This window comes from Zingiber officinale, chromosome 10A (assembly GCF_018446385.1).
Source record: "Zingiber officinale cultivar Zhangliang chromosome 10A, Zo_v1.1, whole genome shotgun sequence".
NCBI classification, from domain to species: Eukaryota; Viridiplantae; Streptophyta; class Magnoliopsida; order Zingiberales; family Zingiberaceae; genus Zingiber; species Zingiber officinale.
Genome location: NC_056004.1, coordinates 78,440,084 through 78,464,243, shown reverse-complemented (window position 1 = coordinate 78,464,243; position 24,160 = coordinate 78,440,084). Strand labels below are relative to the sequence as shown.

Sequence of the window (24,160 nt, the reverse complement as noted above, 5' to 3'; positions counted from 1 at the left end):
ACAATAACTTCTTGCAATATATATATATCAATCTACAATAACCTCCTTGTTATAAGGTTCTCCCAATCCAACAAGAAAGGAAAAACAACCTACCTACACTGCGATTTACTAAAAAATACAAGGGATAGGCCATTGTGAGTGGACAAAGAAACTTCCTTTGTTGTTACTGTCAGTATTCAATCACCTGAGAGCTGCTAGAGACGGAGAATAGAAAAAGGCATCATCTAAACAAATCATACATGCAAGCATTCCTACCACAAGAAAACACAAAAGGGGCATAAGCTTCTTGCCTCAGTGAATGCACCACATGGCTGACAAAGAAACGGAAGTAGTAAACCGCAAGATAGCGAAGGGTGAAACCCATTGTAAATGTAGAATTGTAAATACTTGACTACTATTGCTTAAGGAGAAAAACCAAGGTTGTTGCTTCTCCAAGGAGATGAGGAAAGAGACCCCCCATTGTCAGAGACAAAACTACAAGAAACAATGCAGTGACACAAGTGACCAACTACAAAAGGCAAGTGTCGACAGGTGCATAGTAGATTGTGGGAGGGAAGAAGAGGAGTTCTCGTGTTTCTAGTGGCAATGGCTGGTGGTTGGACAATCAATGAAGTATTGTAGAACAAGTAGTGGCATGCGACTAGTAAGGTGACAGTACTAGTAATGTAGACAAGCAAATAATGGCAAGAGGCTCGAGTGTGATGGAGTGGTGCTAAGTAGAGAAGAGGCAGGAGAAGAGGATGGAAAAAAAGTTATTATGCAACCAAACCCTAACTTGACCCATCCAACTGAACCTATCCAATTTGGTTCATCGAGGTTCAAACTCAATTCAGCCACAAAATCTCCTATTTAAGTCTAGTTTAAGTCTAAGGTGAAAATAGTTCCTTCTACACCTGATTCCACCCTCAGCATAAAAAAAATACCTAAATCATGCTCATGGCTGGTATCAAACATAAAAATTACTTAAAAAATGATATTGGAGATGTAGATCCTTTACCCATGTCAAAGACTCATGGATGATGATATTGAAAATAACTCTCATCAGTTCTCTCTCCGCAATTCATTAGCTTTCTAACTCATATCCAATTTCTCAGGGTGCATAGGCTTGTTATTAGCCTATTCAAAATCGAACTTGTTCTGATAAGTCCATAAACCATGTTCTCATGACAGATAGGATTACTATTGTATGATTCAGTTCCAACATACTGTGATAGGAGTTAGCTTAGTCCAAAAAATAGGTGTGAAATGGTATGTGAACTCCAAATACTACTTTACTAAAATTGACATTCATAGGATTTGAGAATTATGTAAAAAAATGAGAAGCATTTCTTTGGTTGATAATCACTTTCATTGTCAATATGAACATTTTGAAGGCTATAGCATCACATAATTATACTAATTAATAAACCAATAAAGGAGTCATACAATGAATGTCCACTCTATCTGCTAACAACTGCTTGTGCTTGGTAAGGCAATCCATCGAGAAAGGAACAATTTGTATAATCTATATCATATAGTAACAAAGGTTACCTCATTAAGCTTCAGGAGTATCAAGTTTGTAACTGTAGCAGGTTTTGATTTGTCCCACCTGAAAAGTTTAATTCCATGGTCATCAAGGAAATCAAAATTACAATAACTTGATGATGTAAATACTAACATTAGTTCTTGATAAGTTTCAGATTTGCTTTCAACAATGCAACACAAAATAAATGGTGATAGACACGTACATAAGAATGAAATATAAAACAATTGTAACATTTCTTTAAGCATTGCAAATATCTTTTAAGTTCTGCAATGGCTTGTAAGTCGTTATGCTACTGTCCTAAAGAGAAAATCCTCCAGATATATTACAAAAACAGCCATAAGCATTGTAAACAATCTTATCCAGCACGATCGTACTAAACATATTGAAATTGGCAAATACTTCATTAAGGAGAAGCTGGAAAATGGAATTCTTTGCATGCCATTAGTATTGTATTTGCTATGTTCTTATTTTTAAGGAACAATTGTTATATAGCTCTAGGATTGTGGTGATATTTTTAGACTGTATAGCCTATATAAGCTAACCTAACATATTTTGGTACTCTTGAGATAGATTTAGAGAAAAAAATATATTTCTCTACTCTGTCGTGCTTCTGTGTTTAGCATCTCATAGTTTTTTAAGAAATATTGTCTTAAATAAGAGATTATGATTATGTCAAGATGATGTAAACCTATCTAATACTGAAGCTTTCACAAGTTATGGTCTAAATTAGTTGAGTATATTTCTTTCTCTCTTGCAATCATAATGTATAAAAAAAGGCTTTTACTAGTCCCAAATGACATAGATACTAGTTCCCTATTTTTTTTAAAGCATCATGGCACCATAATAAAAAGATGAGATTTATTAATCAGTTATTGTTAAAAGTATTTGCTATGGATAATAATTATCTATGTAATGGAAAAAATCATCATAAAATTTTATCACTGTTGTAACATTTAATGACTGATCCAATTAATTCTATTATTAATAATTTTAGGCATAAGACATTCGTTTACAAATCTAGTAACAAAATTAGTCACTAAAAATTGTCTTCTTTTTTTTCAAGTTTGTGGCACCATTTTTTATTATTAATACTCTTTATCAATTGGAGATTACACTCGATTTTGTTCTTTTCTATGGGAGAAAGACAGAGAAGCTTGGTCATGTTGGTAGGGAGTGTGCACCAAACTTTGTCCATCAATCATGATAGGGAACAATGAATTTTTTTGAGACAGAAACGTGGAGTAATTTTGAAGCACAACTTATTTATTTTTATTGTCATTACTGTCTATTAGGTTTTAAAGTCATGCAATCAAGGTGGCAAAAAGGCGACTACGCTCGCCCCCAGCGCCCCGCCAACTCGTGGTCAACACGGAGGAGGTAAATCACGAGTGGCTACTAGCCTTTGGAATAATGACTGGGGCATGAGGGAGACATTTACCTCGGTTATGTCGAGATTCGAACCTCATACCTCATGGTAGCAGCACCTCATGCGCTAGCCACTAGACTGTCCCAAGGGGACTTAAAGTCATGCAATCAAGTTTACAAGCACGTTAGTCACAAGGAGTTCTTCCATATTTATGATGTGGATTACTTTTAGATTTTTATTTGGTGACTGGCATAATTATGTTTGTATTACATTTTTCTTTCTCATTGGTTAGGGATAGCAACTCCGCCCATGACGACCGGTCATGGTCGGTCCCAAGCCCGGATAAAGGAGGAGGGTTGCGTTAGGTTGCCAACCAACGTCAAAACTATGACAAATATTCAATGAATGGATCTATTAAACTATTTTACTATTGCTAGGTTGTTCCCTGAAAGGAACACGTTACAAGGTCCGACTGTAACGTCTCGACAAGGACCGCTACATCTCCAGAACTCAGGTGTAGTGCAAAATATGCAAGAGTTCGCGTTACAGGGTTCGACTGTAACGTCTCAACAAGGACTGTTACATCTCCATGAGAACTTGGGTGTAGTGTTAAATAGGCAAGAGTTCTTACACCATAGGTTGGATAAAAACAAATATGATAGGAAAACTAATAATCTAAGATTTGGAACATGGAACATAGGAACTCTCACTGGTAAATCAATGGAGGTAGTAGATATGATGATTAGGAGAAGAATTAGTATTTTGTGTGTACAAGAAATAAAATGGACAGGCGAGAAGGCAAAAATGATAGAGAACTCGGGTTTCAAGTTATGGTACACTGGAAAGAATAAAGCAAGAAATGGAGTGGGTATTATTGTAGATAGTTTGTTAAAGGATGAAGTTGTAGGAGTAGTTAGACAAGGGGATAGAATTATAGCCCTTAAGATAATAGTAGCGAAAGAAACTATGAACATAATTAGCGTATATGTACCACAGGTATGATTAGATGAAGCTACCAAATCAAGGTTTTGGGAGGACTTAGATGAAATATTACAAAATATTTCACCAAATGAAATGATTTTAATAGAAGGTGATCTAAATGGCCATGTCGGAATAAAAAATGAGGAATATGAAAGAGTACATGGGAGTTATGGGTTTGGAAGAAGGAATGAGGAAGAGAAAACTATATTAGATTTTGCGATAGCATATGACCTTATATTAGCTAATACGTTTTTTTTAATAAAAGAGAAGAACATTTAGTCACATTCAAAAGTAGGAATAATAAATCGCAAATTGACTTTCTTAAGGTTAGGAAGAAGGATAGAAAGAATTGTAAAGATTGCAAAGTTATTCCTGGAGAAAGTTTAACTACCCAACATAGGCTAGTAGTATTGAATATACGCCTCAAACATAGTATCAATAGAAAGAAAATATATACGATTCCTAGAATTAAGTGGTGGAAGTTAAAGGATGGGAAGCAAAATATATTTAAAGATAAAGTAGAAGTATAAGTATTAGGTGAAATATACGATGACTCTAATACAGCATAGGATAAGATGGTATCAAAGTTGAAAATAGTAGCTAAGAGTGTACTTGATGAGTCAAAGGGGCATGCATCACTAAGTAAAGAATCTTGGTGGTGGAATGAGAAAGTACAAGAGAAAGTGAAGGAAAAACGAAAAGCTTATAAGGAATTATATATTTGTAAGAACGAGGAAAACTTAAAAAAAAATATATAATAGCCAAGAAAGAAACTAAGAAAGTAGTGAGTGAAGTAAAAAATGAAACTTTTGAACGATTATATCAAAATTGGATACAAAAGAGGGGGAAAGAGATATTTATAAAATAGCTAAAGTGTGAGAAAGGAAAACAAGAGATCTTAGCCAAATAAAATGTATTAAAGATGAATATAATAGGGTATTAGTAAATGATGGAGAAATAAAAGAGCGGTGGAAGAGGTATTTTCATCAACTTTTTAATGAAGGTTTAGGTGACCAACTTAACTTAGGTAATTTAAGTAGGTCAAATGAACATAAAAATTTTAATTTTTATCTAAAAACTCAAACCTCAAAAGTAAAAAGGACATCAAATGAGATGCAAAGTGAGAAAGTGGTTGGATTGGATCATATTCTAATAGAGGTATAGAAATGCTTCGAAAAGTAGGGTATTAAATGACTTACAAAATTATTCAACCTAATATTAAAAAAAAAATCTTATTAGTGAAGGGTAAGTACTCTAGCCCTTTTATATAAAAACAAAGTAGACTTATAAAATTTTTGTCAATTATAGGACATTAAACTAATAAGTCATACCATGAAACTTTAGAACAAAAATGATAGAAAAAAATTAAGAAGACCAAGGACATCGAAATTCAATTTGCATTCATGTTTGAAAGGTCTATAATATGACTTATACATCTTCTTAAATGACCTATTAAAAGGTATTAGAAAAAGAAACAAGATTTACACAGTATTTATTGACTTAGAAAAAATATATGATAGTAATTAAGGATATGTATGAGGATATAACAACCAGAGTAAAGACTTAAGGCGGAGTAACTAAAGCATTTCCAATAAAGATAGGGTTACATCAAGGATCAGCTCTAAGTCTCTATCTTTTTACACTAATTATGAACGAACTCACTGCGCACATTCAAGACAGATGATATTATTTTGGTAGATGAAACATGTGAAGGAGTAAATGCTAAACTAGAATCTTGGAGAGAAACACTAGAAGGGAAAGGTTTTAAAAGCTTAGTAGATTAAAGACAGAATATATGAAATTTAAGTTTAGCAATATTAGAAGTAATGAAACAATTGTTAAGATAGGAGAGAACAAGTTGTTCGGAACCGAGAGATTTAAATATTTAGGATCATTTTTGCAAAACGGTGGAGGGATTAAGAGAGATGTCTTACATAGAATACAAGCAGGATGGGTGAAATGGAGGGGAGCGTCGAGTATTTTATGTGACCGTAAAGTACCTTTTAAACTTAAAGGTAAGTTCTATAAAACCGCAGTAAGACCTGCTATGTTATATGGAGCTGAATGTTGGACTATGACTCGAGCACATGAGCAGAAGATGAGAGTTGCAAAGATGAGGATATATTAAGGTGGATGTGTGGACATACGAGGATGGACAAAATAAGAAATGAGAGCATTAGAGAAAAAGTGCGTCTATTGAGGAAAAACTCCGAGAGACACGTTTAAGATGGTACGGGCATATACTTAGACGACCAATAAATGCACCAGTTAGGCGATATGAAACTATGATAAACATGCATATCAAACGAGGAAGAGGAAGACCAAAAAAGACTTGATTAGTAATAATAAAACAAGATAAAATTTATTTAAATATAGATGATGATATAATAGGAGATAGAGCTCAATGGCGTAAAAGGATTCATACAGCCGACCCCACTTAGTGGGAAAAGGCTTGGTTGTTGTTGTTGTTGTTGTATTGGTTAGGGATAGCAGATGCTCCACATAGACACAATAAGTACTCTTTTATATGAAGATTTTATTGAGGTCCACCGTATATAAACTCAAGATGTATCCTTGATGGGGCGATGGAAACGTAGAAACTTGAAAAAAGTGCTCAAAGTGACTAAAGAGGATAGATCCATGGCTCGTAAAGCAGGTCATATTTTTACTAATAGTCCTAAATAGGTTATTGCAAAACTTAATAAGTACCTCATGATTGATATCAATGATACAACTACTAAGAATTGAACTAATCTACAATCTGATGTAGAGAAGGAAGAGAATAATTGAAGAAAATAAATTAAAAATAATTTTTGGTGATTCAACAATAAAAAAGAAACAAATTAAAGAATAATCGAGAATAAAATGTCTGCGTTAAATTAAAATTTTGATTTTTTTTTTGTTATTTGATAATTAATATATTCTATTTAGGCAATAAATAGGAAATTAATTGGGATATTTCTTATCATATTTTCCTAAGTGCAAAATCATTTATTTTAATTATCTTGAATTGAATTACTAGAATTTTCACTTTTCTTCTCTGGGTGAGGATAGTGTTTTATTCATCCGTTATCGTGCATCATTTGATATTAGAGCCGAAGCTTGCATTCCGTTCTATACCTCCTTCCCCGACCAACCTCTAACTCTCATGATTTCCTTCTCTTCGCTGATTCAATTCGATCCTCCTCAAGCTTGAATTGCCTTCATAGCTCGCCTACCCACGTCCACTGCACATGATTTACTTCAAGCAGCCAACTTCTCTTCCTCCGGCAGTATCAACAATTAGAAATTTGATTTTTTAGCCTTTAAAAAATTGCTACTAGAAAAAAAAACTTCAGACCCCTTAGCACAACATTCTTCTAGCTAATACATGTCGTGTAGAGGCTCACATCAACTCCATTTTAAAATTACTATTAATTAAATTTAGCACACTAAATTTTAGTTATCTAATTTCCAACTTGTTTCATCATTACTTTACAAGTTCTAATTTGTTTCCTTAAAATTACTATATTACTTAATTTATAAATCTCATTACTTGAACTTCCACATTGGTCTATGATAAGAAACCCCACCATTAGAGAGATAAATAATAGGTGTCACGTTCTGGAATACAAGTTTAAGACCCTCTGATGTAGAGTGGAAGATCTAGAACAAGTTTAAAGTTTATGTTGTTGGTATAAGCTTATGGTAAAAGACACGAGTCCCGAACTCACAGATAACATATCACACATAACTCAACAATCACCTAGCATCATTCACATTGGGACCATCAATTGATCATTGATGAACCACTTCCAAGGCACCCAAACCTGACCTAGATCTAAACCTATATCTATATCAAAAATAGATATCACCCATTTAAACTAGATGCCCTAGTTTTGATGGCCAACTAGACCCAAACACATTGCTCGACTAGGTCACCTAAATTGGGGACTACTTTGGCTGGTATGATATGACCTAAACTGAATGAGCATGATTTACAAAAAGTAGATTCAACCAAGAAATATTGGCATCATGTCCAATATTAATACACTGCAAACGGAAAAGAACTAATCCCACAATGGATAGAGATGAAATGGATTTTTAAATAAATATGTTCCAATATACTTTGGCAACCAAAAGAGATTAAGCAAATTAGAACCAATCTTAATTGAATATCTAAGTAAATTTGAAAACTTATGAATAGTTGTAACCCCCAAATTAGACTCTTCATTAATGGCTTGAGATATGAAATTAAAAGACAAGTCAAATTATTTACCCTAACCTCGATCGAAGAGGTTTGACAAAAGACTAAAAAGATTGAGCAATTCCAATACCATTCCTACTTATAGGGCGTCACTACAATCGACTAAATACACTGGCTTAACTTGCCCTAGATCTATCATCTAACAAGTAGAGACAAATACACAAGCCCTAAGGAAAAAAAAATAACATTCAATGTTTTAATTGTTGTAGTTAGGATCATGTAGCATCCAAGTTCCCACACAAAATCTTAGCCTTAGAACATGAGCACAACCCTAAGGATGAAATGTCACACTACCTAACCCTTGATATGAAGAAATTAACCACATTGACGAGCACCATGAAAGTGAGAAAATTATAGAAGAGACCATAGAACTTAATATAACGATTGTATTCTTTTGCACACCCACATTTGACGACACGTGAAAACACACGAGCATCTTCCACATATGCAATATGCAAAAGTCTTGCAAAATCGTCATCAATAGTGGGAGATGAAAGAACGTAGTTTCCACAGAAGCCTTTCTAGGATTCAAATCAACCCTAAACCACACCCGACACCCTACAAGGTAGCATGAGTAAATTAGACCTTCCTTCTAGTTATACAAAGGTGTTTGGTTCATATAGAAATTGGTTCGTATAAGGATAAAATACAACGTGATGTTCTCCCTACAAGTGCATGTTATCCTTGGTCAACCCTAACTTTACAATCTCTCTATTACTCACTATGGACAAAAAAAACACCTACTTTTTATAGCACAATGGCCAAAATATTCAGCTATACTCATCCAAACCTAGCAAGCTTAGTGCAAACCTAAGCTGAAGTCAAAACATCTTCTCCACCTGATCACACCGCCTCAATTTGAAGAAGAAAAGGAATCGGGAGTCATGGTAGCATTAGTAGCTCAAAATGTCAAAATTAGCCCCAGAGATTCATTAAAAGACCTTCCCCTAAAGTGAAAGAGATTTTAAATGAGTTCTAGGATAAAACTAGTGGAGAATTATCCAACGAACTGTAGCCTGAGCGCACAATCCAATATGCCATTTATATGATCCCATGATCACAAATGCCAACCTACCACACTACCACACTATCCTATGAATCCCCTAAATCATGTTAAATTAAATAAGTCAAGTTAGGGAAAGCGCGATTTCGAGCCTTGTTCTTGACTATTGGTCTTCAAAAAGGGATGGTTCCTTGAGAATATATATAGCTAGTTGTGTCATCAACAAGATCACAACAAAGCATATGTTCTCATACTGAGACTTGATGACATTTTTGACTTGATAGCAGGAGCCTGTTGGTTCTCCAAGATCGACTTGCATAGTGGCTGTCACCAAATTCGAATCTGGATTGTCAGTGAATGAAACCTGCCTTTAAAATGCAAAATGATATGAACAGTCAGTAGACTTTCAAATGTTCCTAGTGCCTTTCACGAGACTGATGAAACAAGTCCTAAACCCTTTGTATGAAAATGTATTATGGTCTATTGTGATGATATCCTAATCTATAGCGTAACACATGATGAATAGTTGAAGGGCATCTGCCTTGTCCTGAAGACCCTCAAGTCAAAAACATTGCTTAAGTTGTTTGTTAATATGAAGAAGTGCTGTTTCTTACAACTCCAAGTTCTCTTTCTTATGTTTATCAATTCTACATAAGGCATTTTGACAAATCCAGATTACTGGTCGAACAACATACCTTTTTAAAGGCTCAATACGCTTTGCAACCTTTTATCATGACTTTATGAAGAACTTTAGAACCATCATGACTCTTGTAACAAACTGCCTAAAAAAGGAGAGTTTTAAAGGACTAAATTTGCATCAACAACTTTTAAGGAGATCAAGGAAATGATGACTAAGGCTTCTATGCTTGGATATCCTAATCTCTCCAGACCATTTAAGGTGTCTTGCGACGCATCAGGAGTAGATGTAAGGGGCACACTAAACCAAGAAGGTCACCCGATTGCAATTTTTAGTGAAAACTCAATGAAACTTGACAACACTATTCTACCTACAACAAAAGGTTTTATGTTATTATTCAAGTCCTAAGGTATTAGTGTTATTACCTACTATCCCATGAGTTCATTTTCCATTCAGAGTATAAAACACTAAGTTTCATTCAATCTTAGAAGAAATTAAGTACTACATATATTAGGTGGGTTGAGTTCCTACAAGAGTATCCTTTTGTTCTGAAACATCATTCTAATGTGGATAACAAACCAAATGATCCACTGTGTTGTGTTGTCACCACATTGCACACCATGGATATGACAGTAGAAGGATTAAATCGACTCGCAGATGCTTGTCCTATCTTTGAGATTATTTTTCAAGATGCAAAATGGGAATGACTATGATTTGGTAGATTTTGTAGTCTGGGACTGTTATATATTAAAGGGCACATGATGCCTATATGTTCGGGCTTTACTTAAAGGCTTCCCTATTGGGGAATTACATGCAAGTGGTCTAGCTGGACACTTTGGAAAAGACAATACTATTGCCCTTGTGTTAGATTGATTTTATTGGATCTCAGTGCGACGAGATGTTGCATGAATTATATCACAATATCACACATGCCAAACGGCAAAGATAACTAATCAAAATCTAAGATTGTACATGCAACAATCTATACCTTGTAAGTCCTAGGACATTGTCTAAGGACCATCCGAAGCCACAACTCGATTTTAGTAGTAGACGGAATTTTAAAAATGAAACATTTTATTCCCCCTAAAAATGATGCATCATAAAGTGAAATTGTACATTTGCATGGATTACCCACGCTTATAGTGTTAGACAAAGATGTGAAGTTATTTATTTTTGAAAAATCCTATAGAAATTATTTAAGAACCTTTTTTTTTGTATTTCATCTGCAAACTGATGGAAAGGCCGCATTGTTAATTGTGGTCTAGAAAACTTAGTTGAGGTGTTTAGTGGGTGAAAATTCAGACATTTGGGACTTAAATCTTGCCACCTACAACTGTGAGTCATAGTCCATTCAAAATCAAATATAGGTCAAAAGCTCATCATCATATTGACATGATTCACTTATCACCACTTCTTATTCTTTAGAGCCAGCTGAGAGTTTTACTAAGAATATTAGAGAGATTCATGCCAACGTTAGGACTAAAATAACAATAAGCAATGAGACTTATAAAATTTAAGTTGATGCATATCGTAAGTTTAAATAGTGTAGAGGGACTATATGCTTGTTCGCAATTATCTAGAATACTTTCCAAAAACTCCTTCAAAAAGTTTCATGCTCGCTCCTCTGGCTCATTTCAAATTTTGAGAAAAATTAGAACTAACACTTACATTGTTGACTTGCATGATAATTTTAACATTTACCCAATTTTCAATATTGAGGACTTACTACCATATCAAGAAACATTTGAACCTTGGAAAGGACTTTCAGAAATTGATGAAACTTTGATTACTGAAGATGAGCTTTGACGTCTCTCTCCCAAGCTTCTAGAAGAAATGGAGTAATAATTACCTGAATCAATTAGCGATGTGTTGCAACTTAGTATCAATTGGTGGCGCCAACAGACTTGATTTATAAGTTCCTTCTCTCTAGAAATAGTGTGCAGAGTCATGACTAATATTGCTTGAGATGATATAGTTAAGTACACTTTTTGAGCTCGGGCTATGATTTTGCACTACAATAACTATTAACTCTAATAAACATCCACAGAGAAAATGAACATAGATAGATTTCAAATGAGAAACCAGTGAAAAATCTCAAATCAACACCATAAGTTCAACTTCTTTCTTTGTCAAGTAATGGAGCTTTAGTTGGATCAATTTTCCTATCCTAAGGTAGTAAGAGGAAAGATCCAGCAGCAGTCCTATATCTCAAGGTGGTTGAACATTCTTTGTGTTTCTCGTATGAGAAAAGTAGACATCTGTTCGTTCATGGCTTGATTCTAATAGAGATCTCCAAAAACTTTGTGGTGTAACTTGGGAATTGTAACAAAGGACAATGAGAAGGCAAACTAATGAGAAATTCAAATGTCCAAAAGAAATGGCATTTGGCAATGAAATGCACAGAAGCACACTTCTTGCAAACAGCAACAGATTTGCCAAACTTGGGAAGCATTTAGGTCAGTCCAAGGACAGTCACTAGTGCAAACTGAGAACTCAAAGAACATATGTTATTACACCAATGATAGAAATCTAGTAGATGAATGTTGGAGTCAAATGGCTTTTGTGGAGACAAAATGGAATTCACTTTGGAATCATTATGGATACACGAGAAAATGGAGAAGTAGAGGTCAAGGAATACAACAACAACAATCAAGTCTTATCCTACTAGGTGGGGTCTGCGCAAAGGTCAAGGAATAGTTTTGTTGAATACTTTTGAAGATTCCCTTGATTGTAGGGATTATGATTGATTTGGATTCCCTTGATTATTGGAATTGAGATTGATCTTGATTGTATTCCTTGAATGTAGGAATTGAGATTGATTTTTCTTTTCTCTCCGTATGTATATAAATACCTACATATAAAGATATTAATGATAAGATAGAGAGATTTTCTCTTTTTCACATGGGTATCAGAGCAAGGTTGAAAGGCAAACCCTATTTTTTTCTGCGTCGCCGTTCCTTGCGCCGCAGCATCGCCCGACGCTGCTGCCCTCCTCTTCTCTTCACGAACTGACGCTAGCATTTTCCTGCATCGTGAGCACACCGTCCTTCGTCCTCTCCTGCAGTTCGGCGATAGAGAGAAGCTCGGGAGATCAGCAGTTTGGCGACAGCAGGGATTATTCTTCCTGCAGTTCTACCGCCCTCACCTATCTTCTTGCATTGCTTGAGCCTTTCTTCGCCATGTGCCCCCTTTCACCGAGTTGGTCAATGGCTTTCTCCGGCACTCCAAAACCGGATCTTTCAATCTTTACCAACCACATCACTGCACCACTCTCTTCCGAATAGTTGGATGGTAAGAACTACTCTTCTTGGGCCTCTCACATTGAGCTTTGGCTTGTTGGACAAGGTTATGAGACATCTCACTCACACCAAAGAGGATGTCCAAATCGTCGATCGTCCTCTATGGAAAAAGGTTGACGCCCAGTTGTGTTGCATTATCCGAGCCACAATCCATCCATCCATCTCTTAGGGATGTCTTCCGCACTCACAAAACCTGTAACTCTGTTTGGACACAGGCTCAATAACTCTTTACAAACACCTCTCGGCGACTCTATCAGGTTTGTGAAGATCTCATGACCATCCTCAATGTTCATTAGGTTAAGGATTCAATGTATACCTATTTCGTTTGGGTCCTCCTTCTTCTTGTGACTTAATGAACTACTTCCACATGTGGTCACTCTGTTGCGAGCTTGAAAATCGGAAGAAATTTTTATGTCTCTATATATGATGCACTTAGATTATTCCGTGTTGGCGATCAGATCTGGCAGCCCCATAGAAGCTACCATGGGCGATTACACGGGCAACTCCTCCATATCCCTACAAAGTTTTGTCATTGCCTCCTTCCATTCCTGACATTTCGTCGACTTTGGTCTCGAAACAACAACAGACCTCCACCTCGTAAGGGTGGCAAAGGACGTCCTTGATGTGATCACTGCCACCGACCAGGACACCCAATTGATAAGTGTTGGAGTCTCCATCGTCGACCTCCTCGCGCTGCTCAGGTCGCTCAGAGTTCTGTCGCTTCTTCAGATTCCGCTGCACAATTGCCACTGGATTTGACCCCACTGCCTTCCTATGATGACTTTCTGAAATGGCATGAGAATCATAGGCTTCAGATTCCACTGTTGTCGTTGCACACACTGGTAATTCCTTTGTTGGCATATCTCGCTCTTCGGGTCCTTAGCTTCTTGACTTTGGAGCCACCGATCATATCACTAGTAATAAATCCTTTTTTCTTCTTTGTCTACTTTCGGTTATTTACCCTTTGTCACCATGGCCAATGATTCCCAAACTCAGTTCCAAGGTGTTGGTATTGTTCATCCTTCCCCGTCTCTTTCTATCCATAATGTTCTTTATGTCCCCGGAGCTCCCTTTAATTTATTGTCCATAAGCCAACTTACTCGGGCCTTTAGTTATATCATCTCTTTTACTAAAACTTCTGTTTCCTTACCGGACCGGAGTACGGGAAGGATGATTGACTTCGGATGTGAGTCTCATGGCCTATACAAGCTTCAACAACCCTCTCTTGTTAGTTCAGCGACAACATCTCCACTTCTTATTCATGCTCAGTTGGGACATGCAAGTCTAGATTAGTTGAAACAATTACATCCTAGTCTTTCTTATTTAGAGTCTTTGTCTTGTGAGTTGTGTCAATTAGGAAAGCATGTTCGCAGTTCTTTTTCTCCTCGTATTGTGAGTCGGGCTACATTCCCTTTTTCTTTTGTTCATTCTAATGTTTGGGGTCCGAGTCGTATTTCTTCTACATTGGAATCACGATATTTTGTTACTTTTATAGACGATTTTTCCTATTGTACTTGGTTATATCTGATGAAGGATCGTTCAGAATTATTTCCTATTTTTCAATCCTTGTTCCATGAAATCAAAACTCAATTTGGTATTTTTCTTCAAACTTTGCAAAGTGATAATGCACGCGAGTATCTATCTACTCAGTTTCATACCTTCTTGGCATCTCACTATGTATTGCATCGCACGTCTTGCCCTCATACCCTTCAACAGAATGGGATTGCAAAACATAAGAATCGTCATCTCCTCGAGACTACCCGGACTCTTCTTCTCCACTCTCACGTTCCTCATCAGTTTTGGGGCAACGCTGTACTTACTGCGTATTATCTCATCAATCGCATGTCTTCCTCAACTCTCCAGGGTAAAAACCTTATCATGTAATTTACCCTCATCAGTCTCTTCATCCTTTACCACCTAGGGTCTTTGGTTCTATATGTTTTACTCATGTTCTTGATCCTGACATTGACAAACTCTCTCCCCGGTCTCATAAGTGTGTCTTCCTTTGATACCCCCGGTCTCAGAAAGGGTATAAGTGTTATTCCCCTACTCTTCGTCGGTACTTTATTTCTGCTAATATCACGTTCTTTGATTTGATTCCCTTTTTTGGGTCTCACGCATCTCCATCCGAGTTCTCTCCTTCTCCGCCTGCACCAGTGACTATCTTTTATCCTCCGGGGGCGTCTCTCTTAGCCCCAGCTCCATCTCCTCATTTGCAGGTTTATCGGCGTCGTCCTCGCCCTGCTTTGTTGCCGCCCATCACTGACACTATCATAGACACACCTTTGGAGCCGAGTCCTTCGCCTCTTCCTCCGGACCTGTCTCCTGAGTCTGATTTTTCGATTGCACTTCGGAGAAGTATGCGTTCCACTCGTAATCCTTCTCCTCATTATATTTTCTTGAGTTATCATCGTCTTTCTCCTTCCTACTTTTCTTATCTTTCTTCCTTGTCATTTGTCTCTCTTCCAAAGATTGCAGGTGATGCCTTTGCCCATCCAGAATGGAAACAGGCTATGCTCGATGAAATGTGTGCCTTACAGCGCAGTGGGACTTGGGACCTCGTTCCTCTACCACCTAGGAAGTCAGTTGTTGGTTGTCAATAGGTATATATGGTGAAAGTTGGTCCAAACGACACGGTTGGCCAGCTTAAGGCTCGCCTCATCGCTAAAGGCTATACTCAGATCTTCAGATTGGATTATAGGGATACTTTTTCTCCTGTTGCTAAGATGTTTTCTATGCGTCTTTTCCTGTCCATTGCTGCGATTCGACATTGGCCCCTTTATCAGTTGGACATAAAAAATGCATTCTTACATAGTGACCTGCTCGAGGAGGTCTACATGGAGCAACCTCCGTATTTTGTTGCTCAGGGGGTCTTCTGGTCTTGTATGTCGCCTACGAAAATCTTTATATGGCCTCAAGCAGTCACCCAGGGCATAGTTCAGTAAATTTAGTACTGTAATTCAACAGTTTGGCATGACTCGGAACGAGACTGACCATTCTGTCTTTTATCGCCACTCATCTACTGGTTGCATCTACTTAGTGGTTTATGTTGATGATATCGTCATCACAGTTAGTGATCATCTCGGAATTTCACAAGTAAAACAGCATCTTTTGAAACATTTCTAGACAAAGGATCTCGGCAAACTCGAATATTTATTGGGGATAGAAGTAGCACAGTCTAAAAATGGGATCATCATATCCCAAAAGAAGTATGTAATGGTTATTCTGGAAGAAACGGGAATGTTAAATTCAAAGACAGTCAATGCTCCTGCCAAATCAGGGGGAGCCTGACGATTAGTAGGGAAACTAAGCTACCTTAAGTCAGTTTCTCAACTCTCCATGCAAGAAACATTGGGATGCTGTGACTCGTATTATTCGATATATCAGAGACGCACCAGGAAAGAGTCTTTTGTATGAAGACAAAGGACATACTCGAGTTGTAGGATATTCTAATGTAGATTTGACAGGATCTCCCACTGATAGAAGATCCACTTCTGGATTTTGTATATTTGTCAGAGATAACCTTATTTCTTGGAAAAGCAAAAAGCATAATATTGTGGCAAGATCCAGTGCAGAGGCAGAGTATCGAGCTATGGCCATAGCCATCAAAGAGTTTATATGACTAAAACAGTTGCTTCAGGAACTAAGGTTTGGAGAGGTTACACAAATATCACTTATATGTGACAACCAGACCACCATGCATATCGCCTTGAACCCAGTTTTTCATGAGAGGACAAAGCAAATTGAAGTTGACTGTCACTTTGTCAAAGAGAAAGTCATATCTAGAAGTGTCACTTTGTGAGAAAGTCATATCTGAAGAAATATCTACTAACTTTGTCAATTCACATGATCAATTAGCAAATATATTCACTAAGTCACTAAGAGGTCCCCGAATTGACTACATATGTAACAAGCTTGGTGCATATAATCTATATTCTACAGCTTGAGGGAGAGTGTTGAATAATTCTGAAGATTCCCTTGATTGTAGGGATTATGATTAATTTGGATTCCCTTGATTATTGGGATTGAGATTGAGATTGATCTTGATTGTACTTCCTTGACTGTAGGGATTGAGATTGATTTTTCTTTTCTCTCTTTATGTATATAAATACCTGCATGTAAACATATTAATGATAAGATAGAGAGATTTTCTCTTTTCCACGAGTTTCAACAAATAATTTTGACTAAGATATACTAGTGACAGAACACTGGATCATATAACATATAAGAGCAGAGAGATTCTATATACCAAACTTCAAATGCAACTTTAGCTAGAATATGAACTATACAAGAACAACAAATAGTCAATTAGAAAAGTTTTGCAACAAAGATATTTCCCTAACAAATTAAGCACGCATAAATCAATAGGGCATGAATACCTTACGAGCATTAACTCATTAACAGACCGCCACATTTTGCGCCCAACATTTATCAAGGATTGATCCCTTGCACTTCTTCCATGCCACAACTCTTTGACGACATACATAACTTCTTCGACATCAACCTTAAATTCCATCAAGAGTTAAGGAATAATATAAGCATTTCAAGTTATAATAAATTCTGAAAAGGTAGAATAGATGTTCCACCATCCATAGTCTAAAGAAAAAGAATAAAAATCCGCTTGCTATTCATTTAACATTACAATGATTTTCTAATTACCATAAGCAAATAAAAAGAACCATCATTTGAGGCAATACCTTGCCTAGGTACTAGAGAAACAAATATACTTAGCGTTAGAAGACACACCGAACATCCACACTAAATAGTGGAGCCTAATATTACCTTACAATATAAATATCATTGTATTTTAGCCGCTTAATGTCTTCTCCAGCAAAAGAAAAACAGGGAGTACATTAATCAATTTTCTTTGGTGTAGAGTGATGATTTAGTTGCATTTTATTTATTTATTTTACTTAATCTATTCCATATGTAACTTTGCGCTCATTTCGTGATCCATCGACTATAAATAACAATATGACTGAATATTTTCTTTGATTTTATATTGACGGAATTTCCTTGCACAATTATGACACTCAGTAATCTAAGTAAAAGTAGGATATCTTTGGATCTATATCACACAGTTCGGAATAAGATAAGCATGCCTTTGTTTCCCTCTCTTGCTGATTTTTCATTTATAATTTTACACTAAAATGACACTAAATCACCACAAATTATCTCATCCAATGACAAATTGACTGAAGAAAACAGAAAATATATATAAATATGTATATGAACACCATAGCAGTGAATACTAAAAAGGTAAATAATGTGAATGTCATACCAAAACTTCAATGGAGGAGCCATAAACTGACTCTTCATGCTCAACAAGGCGGTTATGAAGAATCCCATAATGATCCAAATCCAAATTAACCACAGGTTCCATTTCAACAGACAATCCCGATAACAGAGTCACAACATATGAGGCCATTATTTGCCCAAAAATTGCTGGAATAGTACCCAGAACAGGTATAATACGAACTCTGAAACCTGGTACTACCTGGCAACATAGTTTAGTTGATATTAGATGCCCCAACTAATCCAACTCATAGCTTTAATAATGTACTGCAATCGTCATGATTACAACAAAGAGAACATATCTGAATGTCATGAAAATCTGGAATGTAACTGTCAAAAGTTGGTATTCTATGATCTATTATAGATAACCTTAATAGCTTAAGTGTAATATAAACAAAAAATTATGAATAATTCACCACTTCTAGACCTAAGACCTATTAAGGAATATAAAACTTTTCGTAATTTTCTTTTGAATTAAGTTCAAAAGTTTCTGAAGAAAAACGCAATCCAGAGAAAATTAAAACCTGTTTGGGATTAGGAAAAAAAAAATCAATTTTGAAAGAGATAACAACTATGAAACCTTGAACAGAAACAAATAGCGTCATCTTTCTAGATCAAAAATTTTATTGTAAAAATCTTGAAAGTGATTGATTTAATATTTTTTTCATCTTGAAAGTGAAGAATATGTACATAAAATCTAGACCCCTTTCATTGCTTGCAAAAAAAAATATTTATCAGATATAACAAACTAGCATAATATTCAAACAATGATTTTATTTTAAAATTTTTAGCATAATCAATTATATTAATTTATAGAAAATATTTGTCATATAATGAAATAATTTACTACTCCAAGTTTGCATTCAAATACACTAACAATAAAGTCTATATTTTAGAGCAAAGGAAAAAGAAAATCTGTCAAGCAAAGATATATATAATATCAAAATTACTACATTAACAGAATTAAGATAATTTGTACAATAAAAAGTAAAATTTGAATATAATTTTAGCAGGATACGATCTAGATACAAAATTAAATTAGCTGATAAGGAAACCAAATTTGATCAACAAACATTCAACTTCTTAAATATTTTTATTTTATTGATATCAATATTCAGCCAGATTTAATAAATGCACTCCATCATACCATCGACATTCCTATGAGAGTGATGGTGGTTTGGTTTAAGTATGTTGTCACAATTGAATGTCATTAATATCACATAACATTCAACGCATACATTTCCACAACTTGGGAGAGCCCATCAAAACCCACATTTGTCATTTCACCCTCCCATAAATCATTAGGTATATCACTTTCTCATTTTCATACTTGAAGAGAGACAATTAACTAGCCACAATTTGGAAAGTTCATTAAGCAAGGAAAGGAAAATTGGAAAGGGCACTAATTCCAAAAAAAAAAAAATCAACAAGGATTTATTTGCCATAGTGATGCCTGCATCTGTTATGGTTCTTAAAAATTATAGAAAAGCAAGTAGACCTGACAAAGAAAATGGAGACTTATTCATCCATCAATTTAAGAATTTTCCCTATATGAGGAAAACATCTAAAAAAAAGGGCAGTCCGTTGCACAAAGCTCCCGCCATGCGGGGTTTCGGGAAAGGATCCATTGTACGCAGCCTTACCTTATTTTTTTACAAAGAGACTGTTTTCAGGATTCGAACCCGTGATCTTTAGGTCACAAAGCAACAACTTTACCGTTGTGCCAAGGTTCCTCTTCATATGAGGAAAAAAAATTCTAAATGAAAATTTTAAAATGGGCAACTAATTAACTTTCCAATCTAACAACATAAAACAATTAACCATTGGAAACTGAGAGAAGATGAAGAGACAAACAATACCAAGAGACTGACTAATAGGGGATAAATTTGGAGGGCACGAGCTATAAAGATAGCTTCCTATCACAAAATGGTCCATAGATTACTAAGATGGGAAGTGTTTAGAGAAGGTGGATGTTGTTAAAGGCAAAGGAGATTATGAAGATTTAAAAGGATAGGGAAAGAATAGGACAGTTTTGTTGCCGGACAAAAGACGGTAGAGACCACAGGAATCAAGGCAAGAGAATTGGGACAATAATGATATAGATACAACTTGAGAGAATTGAGGGATAAGGGGATGATGTAAAAGATTTGGTCTCTGGTAACACTTTTTATGATTACTAATTTTCAAAATAAAAAAGATTATAAAACAACTTTAAAAAATTAAAATATTTGGAGATTTTGATGGTTGCTTGGACGTCAAACATACTTTATTCACTCATTTCCTATTATTATAAAACAAAAACTGAAAATAGAAGATTTTTGAATTACAATGGAGCCTAATACCCCCATCATGCCTGTGACATAAAACAATGTCAATTAGGCAAACAATGAAAAGAAGAGACTGCTAGAAGACATTTCAAACCTGATAGTCTGAAGGATTTTCTTCTTCTTCAGTTAAACTTTTAAAAGGAAGCAACTTCATCTTTGGTTTCTCCAAAGAAAATACCACAGGTATTCCACCATCAATCCCATGGTCTTTTCTCAAACGGTATCTGACCTTTAAGGAAAAATGGCGTGACACAAAATAAATCAATAACAAAAGCAACAAGTTCAAGAAAAACATAAACAATCGAGCACATAATAAGTTGATGAATAATTTATTCTCAAACAATTTCAAAATAGATTAAAAGGGTTAAGTGCAAATACATTTAAAAAGAGAAAAAAAAGGTACACAAGACTCGGTTAACAAGCTAAGACCATCATTTAGTAACAAGAACTATATGGGAAAGTTCATCGTTTAGTATTTTTGTTAAAGTTTAGAGGACCTTGTCTGGCTGATGACAAATTTAATGCTTTGACATTTGTATGTCATCATCATCCAGTGCAAATGAACAAGTTGTCATATTACCCGAGGTTTTAAAAAGTGACCTCACCAGTCAAATATGAAATCTCCTTACCATCTTAGATGTCAGATTGCATTGCTTATTACAATATGCAGTCCTTCTAGGTGACTCTTTGCAATTGGAGCCAAGATATACAAGCTGAGGTTAGCCAGGCCTTTATGCAATGAGAAAAAAGTTAGTTCAGTTAATTTGATGATCAGAATTTGATCAGGCATTTTTTAATGATGTTTCATCTCCTAGAGAGCACCAATACTTGTGATTGTAAAAAACTATACTAAGATTTTGATGTGGTAATTTGTAATTGAAAAATTGAGCACTTTGCAATGTTATGTTTTGACCTATTTTAGATTGTTGTGCTTTACATTGTATTGTACATATCTGTGATTAATATCCTCTGTTTATAATTTTAGTTATTTTTACCAAATGAATATTTTTTAATACCAACAGAGAATACACACGCATAACTCCTACATATGCTTTTTGATAAGCCAGGAACAACAAAGCAAGATCCTTAGACCGGCTTTAATGGTAATAGATAGATATAGAACTTCACAACCCGCAACCTCTACGTGAGTGTGTCACAATCTTCTCAGCATAAGATTTGTTGTTCTCATCAAGGCCCAATGTTTCCAGTTGATGACAAACAAACAACTATTACCAATGGTAGTTTCACCATCATAAGCAACCTTTACCATTTTGATCACCTCACCATACTTAGGCATGCTCTGATACAATATCATAACCTAGTTCAAATGAAGGATTTGATTCATTAATTTGATAGGACTAAACAAGTGGTCAAAGCGATTAAGACCAAGTCAATGGTAGTACAATAATTTAGGCTTTATAAACTCTTCATATGAGAAGATTCTTAATATGAGAAAAGTCTGGGTTCCAGAACCAAGTCTGAAGTTGTGTAATCATAGGTATGAGCATGTGTCATCTAGGCTCTTGCACAAAGGTGAACCATGGTGAAATCTGATCTTTTATGTTTGGTTAATGTAGACCATGGTTCCAATATTATCATCAATGGCTTTTCACTTGGATTTGCATCATACTCCCTAGATTTGGTGGATGGGGATCTACTTTCCTTGTAGAAGGATATACTTGATATACACAAGTGTGTTTTTAAGAAAAACATTTGTTTTTCATTTTGCTTTGAAAGAGGTGAGATTGAATTTCTTATGACAGATCAGGCATTTGTTTCAATATCATCATCAATGGTTTTTCTCATGTGCTTTCATCATATATTGTAGATTTGGTGGATAGCTATGTATTTTCTCATATACAAGGATGTAATTTCTCTACATAAGTGTATTTTTTTCAAAGATTTTATTTTAATTTTGATTTAATGAATATAAATGTTTTTATTAAAGATGCCAAGGAAAAACAATATTACAATCAGATTAATGCTTTGCAATTATTGTTTACGGATACTTGTTTTTCTTATGTCCACGCCGATAAATGTAGAATATTGTAATCAACTTTAAATTTGATTATAAATCTTCTGACCTGAATTTAAGTGAGAAAAAGCATGTCAGTATTTTGCTTTAAGTTGACCACCGTATTGAAGCCCTTCTCTTATTAGTATTTTTCATAGCACCAAACTTGTGGATCATGCCACTCCTACAAAGTTTTCCATTTCTATTTTTAATTTAGCATTTCAAACAAACAGTAGGTGTGTAATTATTCTTCAAAAGAATGGAAGTGTGGGTAGTTAGATAACAATCTTCTAATATAGTATGGCTTTTGTGAATATTTTTCAATGATTCTTTCAAAATTGATTCATGCTCATTTAAGTCATCAAAAAAAGTATTGTAACAAATTTTATCTTAGTTATGATATAGTTGCCAGATGACTTGTCTCAAATCATTATATCATTTCATTCTTTGTTATCATGAAATATTGCAAGTACATAACACAATTCTTTGAAACAACTACATCAACTATAAATATCTTGGAGCATTTTGAATAGAGGGGCATATAATAATTTTAAAATAAATCTTCCTGCATTACAGTATTAACTCAAAATGGTTTTGACATTGTTCAGATCTAGAAAAAAAAAAAAGAGAATAGAGATTCTAGTCTTTAATATCCCGACAAAGAATTATGTTATCTCCTTTTGGTTCAATTTACTTCTTGACAGACAGAAAAAAAAAATAGAAACATCACAGCGAATGAGATAGGTCATTGAGCAAAAATATTCTGATAAAGAAAAATATATGTTACATTTCTAACCAACATAAAATCAAAGTTGAAATAGCCACTATGTAATTTTAGAAAAATAAATTTTGAAAGAAGACACATTATACAACTGACAATATCTAAAATATAGCTTAAACTATAGATGTTCTAATCAAAGTTTAAAATTTCGACCTGAGATTTTGATCTCAGACCGAAATAATATGGTTTTGGTATTGTATCGTATCGTGTCGTGCCGATACAATTTCAGTATTTTTTTATTCATATCTAGTAATTATAAGATAAATATGTTTATAGTGTATATAAAAATAAGTTGTATATTAATTTTGTATAAGTTTTTAATTATTGAATAACTTAGTATTGTTAAAAAAATAATTAAATATAATTTTCTTTAAAAAAATTGATCTAACAATAACTCGAATTAAAATTGATCTAATAATAAGTATATAAAGTAATACAAAGATATTACTTTATATATAATAATTATTAAATTAACTATTTATTCATTTAATTAATTATCAATTAAATAATATATATTTTAAATAGTAAAAAAAATATCGAGTAAAAAAATACAAAATAATAAAAAAATTATCAAAATATAAATCTAATTTATTAGATTTTTTAAATTTATTAGAATTTTTTTATTTTTTAGAATTTTTTAAAAATTTTAAATAAAATTCAAAATAATACAAAATTAAAATATATAT

General features: G+C 34.7%; 1 protein-coding gene across 4 annotated transcripts in view; it reads right to left on the bottom strand.

Annotated features, from left to right (window-relative positions):
• Nucleotides 1-24,160, bottom strand: part of LOC122027016 (tRNA threonylcarbamoyladenosine dehydratase-like) — a 70,619-nt gene that overhangs the window by 13,661 nt on the left and 32,798 nt on the right. Inside the window, exons 7-11 of one of the 4 annotated variants that reach the window (XR_006124244.1) lie at nucleotides 20,774-20,908; nucleotides 18,339-18,554; nucleotides 17,437-17,561; nucleotides 11,509-11,607; nucleotides 1,531-1,588 (exon numbers count right to left, since the gene is read on the bottom strand). Coding sequence is in view for 2 of the 4 variants with exons in the window: in XM_042585811.1 (XP_042441745.1) it covers nucleotides 1,531-1,588; nucleotides 17,437-17,561; nucleotides 18,339-18,554; nucleotides 20,774-20,908 (534 nt within the window). In the remaining 2 variants the exon portion in view is untranslated. Of the gene's footprint in view, nucleotides 1-1,530; nucleotides 1,589-11,484; nucleotides 11,608-17,436; nucleotides 17,562-18,338; nucleotides 18,555-20,773; nucleotides 20,909-24,160 lie in introns of all 4 variants that reach the window. The other 3 variants (XR_006124245.1, XM_042585811.1, XM_042585813.1) reach the window with 3 other exon arrangements.